Raw genomic sequence first — 4,892 nt, 5'->3', positions numbered from 1 at the left:
CTCCCCGCACACCCCCTCCCCGCACACCCAGGCATCAGCGGCGCGTCTTACTACGAGGGCAGCTTCTCCAACGTGGCGCGCAGCGCCGGGGGCAACTACGTCGCGGTGTCGTCCCGCGGCAACTTCTACATGACCTGGGCGCCCGGCCAGAGCTACTGGCAGCCCCACAACCGCCCCGCCGCGCGGCGCGTGCAGAACATGGGCTTCACGCCCGACGGGGAGCAGCTGTGGATGAGCACGCGCGGCGGCGACGTCTACTTCTCAAAGGACACTGAGGGCACCGGGTTCGAGACCACCAAGCTCTCCAGCCGCGGCTTTGGCGTGCTCGACGTCGGGTGCGTGCGTGTGTCGCGGTTTGTGTGTACATGTGTTTGTGTGTGTGTGCGTATGTGTGTGTATGAGTGTGCGTATATGTGTGTCTGAGTGTGTGAGAGAGAGAGAGAGAGAGAAAGAGAGAGAGAGAGAGAGAGAGAGAGAAACAGAGAGAAACAGAGAGAAACAGAGAGAAATAGAGAGAAACAGAGAGAAAAGAGAGAAACAGAGAGAAACAGAGAGGGAGAGGGAGTGAGTGTGTGTGTATATGTGTGTGTCTGTGTGTGTACACGCGCGCATGATGCCCTTGCAGGGGTTTCCTCCCCAGCGTTACGGCGCAGTCGAAGGGCCTTGCAGGGGCTCAGGGGTCTTTGAGGGTGACGGGGCCTTCTGCATGATGGGGGCTCTAGCGGCACGGCGGCAGGGCACGACACCGCCGCCTACCAGTCTTTCCCGCGCTCTCCCGCTCACCCGCTGCCACATCGGCGCTCTGCCGGCGCCTCTCAACACGCAGGTTTGCGTCCAATGACGTGGCGTTTGCGTGCGGCGGCAGCGGCAGCCTGTTCAAGAGCTCCGACGGCGGCAAGACCTGGAAGCGCGACAAGTCGACCGACTCCGTGGCGGGTGGGTGGCGCTGCGCGCGCGCCACTGTGTGTGTGTGTGTGTGTGTGTGTGTGTGTGTGTGTGTTCATGCGCGCGTGCACGCACACGTGCGCGCAATAGTGTGAGAGATCACGTCTGTGAGAGGGGCTTGATTATGGGGGTACAGCGCGGCCACCAACCGTTGACTGTGGGGGCCATAGTGTGAAAAGTAGCCCAAAGTGTCCACTTTCGCTGGTGGTGGATCGTCTCGGCGTGGCTGTCGACGCTGCCGTGACAGGCTGCCATCGCTGCTGGACACCCCCTGCCCCCCCTTTATCAGCCCTGCCTTACCCTCCTTCCACTCTGCCGCACCCCCTACCGCCCCTCCCTGCAGGCAACCTGTACTCGGTGCGCTTCTTCGGCAACAAGGGCTTCATCCTGGGCAACGATGGCATCCTGTTGAGGTGGGTGCATGTGCGAGCAATAGCGCGCGTGTGCAAATCACACGCGCAATAGTGCCTGCCCGAGTGTGAACGCGTGAGTGAGTGCAAGAGAAAGACTGAGCATGTGTGTGTGTGTGTGTGTGTGTGTGTGTGTGTGTATACACGCGTGTGTCCACGTGTGTTTGCGTGCAGGTGTGCTTGCACGAGGCACACACGCCCATGTATGTGCTGTCAAGTGTGCACTCGCTCAAGGGCGGGGGCGCATTTTTTGAGCCTGCCCCCCCCCCCCAAACACCCAATGCTGCCAACAGCCGGCAGCCCGCCTGCCCTGGTGTGTGAGGGACACGACTTGAGTATATAAAAGCCTATGCACGGGGCGCGCGTGGCCTCCTCGCCAGCACCAGACTCGCACGCGTATTCACTCATCATCGCCCCACCCCTTGCTCCCTGCCCGCAGGTACATCGGTAACGGCGCGGCGTCGGGCAGCGCGTAAGCTGTGCATGGGGGGACGAGTGTGTATACGCGAGGGGTCGATCCAAGCCTAGGTGCACAGCGGACGGCGGAAGCGGGACAGCTTTGGGTGCTCTCAGCGCCTCGTCGTTTGCCTTGAGGGGCGCATTGCTTTGCCAGGCGGCGCACCCAGTTTTGCAAGAGGCTCTTCCTGTCTTGGGTTGTATGGTGGTGGCAATGATAATGAGCGATCTGCCTTGCCAGTGGTACCTGGGCCCTGCTGCAATAAAATTTGTAATTTTGATCGTCTGATCGACCATGAACCTCTGCGGCAGGCGGAAGTTGTGGGCCACTCCATGCTTGCTGAAGACTGAAAAGATATTTTACACTCAGCAATGTGTAGCAGATGTGCTCAGCTGTGACATGGGCCAATGGGATAGGCCAGAGGCACAACAAAGTGGAGCGCGGCCACCACTAGGGTGGCGAGCCAGGGCTGCTAGGCCATGTCCACCCAACTCCTCAGCTGGCTTGTTGGTGTTGCGTCCAACATTTGCCCTCTGTGCCCCCCCTTGCAGGTACAGCTTGCACTTGAAGGTTTGGGGCACGGCGGCTCTGTCTAATGTACACAGCGGGACGTCTCAACGGGCAGCCGAACGGACGGCGCATGCAGCTTCGCGCGCTGCCCACTTGGGACAGCACGCACGTGTGGTACGGTCCTTTCTCTGCAGCTTAGAGCTTGCTTAAACAGCCGTCTGCTGCCGCAGTCGACTGCTGCTGCAGACAACATGGCGGTCGGCAAGAACAAACGCATCTCGTGAGTGCAACAGGGTGTTAATACCATGATTTCAAGACATTTACACGGGTGGAGCGGTCTCGAGGGCGTTGTGCCTGCTGCAGTGCTTGTGGGCGCGCCGGCAGAGCCCAGGCCGCGGGGCGAGGCTGGGCACTGCACAGCAGCGTGAAGTAGCATGTGATAGTTGTCAGCGACATTATCAAGTTCGGCACGAGGACTCCTGGACGACGAACAGCGAACGCGCAGTCTCGCCGTCCTTGATCTTGTGCATGGCTTGTGGGGCCGTGGCAGTGTCCAGCTTGTTTCTGTTGTCTCGAGCCTTCCACAGCGTCAGCGGGTGCACCGAGTGCTGTACGCCGCGACGTGCACGGCCGGAAGCTTGGGCGGCGCCACTGCTGCACGCGTGCAGCGGTTCTCGGCAGCAGCAGCGGGTCTAGCAGCAGTCGTGTTACGATACCCCCAGAGTGGGTAAAGCCAATTGCTGGTGCAGAGTGGCCCTGTTGGCCCGACTGGCCGTGCAGGTGCAGCTGGACGCTTCTGCATGCCCACGCCGGCTCGCCCTCGCGTCTGTGTCTGCTGCGCCCCAATCCCAGGAAGGGCAAGAAGGGCGGCAAGAAGAAGGCCGTGGACCCCTTCAGCAAGAAGGACTGGTACGATGTGAAGGCGCCCTCCATGTTTGTGGTCCGCAACGTCGGCAAGACGCTGGTGACGCGCACTCAGGGCACCAAGGTGCGCTGCTGTGGCTGCCGGTGAAATGCGGCGCAGGGGCGCCGCGCTGGCAGCTATAGGATGGGGGCCAATCAGACGGGTCCAGCGGTGACAGCAACAGCAAGAATGGCTAGCAGTTCGACGGGGGCCGACATCAGACTTTTTGCCATCCACGGCTCGCACCCATGGGTGCTGGTTGCAGCCCTGCACACACCAGCAGCTTTTGTGCTTCTGGGGCCGCTGGCGCTCACTTTCAAGGCCTCCTGGCCTTGATCCGCTGGGGCCCAGTGTCCCGGGTTTGTTGACTCTTTCTTCCTTTCTCTCCGCAACGCCCCCCCCCCCAGATCGCGTCTGACGGCCTCAAGGGGCGCGTGTTTGAGACCTCCCTGGCGGACCTGCAGAAGGTGCGTTCGCTGATGTGGCTGTACGCATATGGACAGGACAGGCAAATTGCAGGGTGAAGGGGGGCAGGCAGGGGGTGTGGCGACAGAGGCGGTCGGACGGGCGGCGGTTATTCACGGCAGAGCTGGCTGCGGACCCCCGGCTGCGGGCGCGCACTAAGCAAGATCGACAAGTGACAGCAGGCGTCAGATGGAGGTACATACGTGGGCAGGCAAACGTGCAGCAGCACGTGCTGCACAGCCAGCTGCTGGGCGGCTGTGGCGGCAGCGGTGGCAGCGGCGCCAGCACAGCTGCAGCGACTCATACAACAGCAGCAGCAACAGCAGCTGCAGCAGCAGCAGAGGAGCCAGCAGCGGCCGCAGTGAATGTGAAAGGTCTGGGCAGCTGCGCACATGCCAGCTGCGAGGCTTGGGTTGTGCTAGAATTATTCACAAAGCGTTGATGCGCAGGCACGCAAGCGCACACCCTTTTACCCATGCACATCTCGGTTTCCCTCTCTCTCCCGCTCTTTGGCATGCGCACCTGCACACGAAAGCGCGCGCACACACACACACACACACACACGCGCGCACACACACACATTCAGAACGAGGAGGACGCGTACCGCAAGATGAAGCTGCGCGTGGAGGACGTCCAGGGCCGCAACTGCCTCACGCAGTTCTGGGGCATGGACTACACCACCGACAAGCTGCGCGCCATGGTGCGCAAGTGGCAGTCGCTCATCGAGGCCCACGTGGACGTCAAGACCACCGACGGCTACACGCTGCGCATGTTCGCTATCGCCTTCACCAAGAAGCGCCCCGGCCAGATCAAGCGCACCGCCTACGCCAAGAGCGCGCAGGTGAACCCCGCGGCCGGCGCACGAGCGCGCGCCCCTGCCTCTGCCGCCTGACCCTGCGTCACTCGGTTTGCCGCTGAGGCCGGTCACTTCTGGCAGCAGCAGCCGCCGCCCTCCAGCGCTGCGCCCTGCTACCCAGGTACCCTCGATTTCCCCCGCGTCATTGCAACCCCTGCCCCCAAAACGCGCCACCCGCACCCCCTCCTCCCCAAACCACCCTCCCCCCCAGACCCGCACCATCCGCCGCAAGATGATGGAGATCATGGCGCGCGAGGCCTCCAGCTCCGACCTCAAGGACCTCGTGGCCAAGTTCATCCCCGAGGCCATCGGCAAGGACATCGAGAAGGCCTGCAGCGGCGTCTA

At 62.2% G+C, this 4,892-nt stretch overlaps 2 protein-coding genes across 2 annotated transcripts in view; both read left to right on the top strand.

Annotated features, from left to right (window-relative positions):
* Window positions 1–129: 129 nt before the first annotated feature.
* On the top strand, window positions 130–1,831 carry MNEG_10322 (Photosystem II stability/assembly factor; the record flags this gene model as incomplete). The annotated part of the gene is made up of 4 exons (XM_014041209.1): window positions 130–335; window positions 827–936; window positions 1,289–1,358; window positions 1,795–1,831. 4 exons carry the CDS (start codon window positions 130–132, stop codon window positions 1,829–1,831), a joined length of 423 nt encoding a protein of 140 aa, XP_013896663.1.
* A 742-nt stretch (window positions 1,832–2,573) lies between these two features.
* Window positions 2,574–4,892, top strand: part of MNEG_10321 (small subunit ribosomal protein S3Ae) — a gene marked incomplete at both ends in the record, with an annotated part of 2,845 nt that continues 526 nt past the window's right edge. Inside the window, 6 exons of the mRNA XM_014041208.1 lie at window positions 2,574–2,602; window positions 3,175–3,310; window positions 3,634–3,693; window positions 3,936–4,058; window positions 4,278–4,532; window positions 4,759–4,830. Coding sequence (XP_013896662.1) covers window positions 2,574–2,602; window positions 3,175–3,310; window positions 3,634–3,693; window positions 3,936–4,058; window positions 4,278–4,532; window positions 4,759–4,830 — 675 coding nt within the window. The remainder of the gene's footprint in view (window positions 2,603–3,174; window positions 3,311–3,633; window positions 3,694–3,935; window positions 4,059–4,277; window positions 4,533–4,758; window positions 4,831–4,892) is intronic.

This window comes from Monoraphidium neglectum (assembly GCF_000611645.1).
Source record: "Monoraphidium neglectum strain SAG 48.87 unplaced genomic scaffold scaffold02270, whole genome shotgun sequence".
NCBI classification, from domain to species: Eukaryota; Viridiplantae; Chlorophyta; class Chlorophyceae; order Sphaeropleales; family Selenastraceae; genus Monoraphidium; species Monoraphidium neglectum.
Note: the sequence above shows the minus strand (reverse complement) of the source record. Positions and strands in the feature narration are given on the sequence as shown.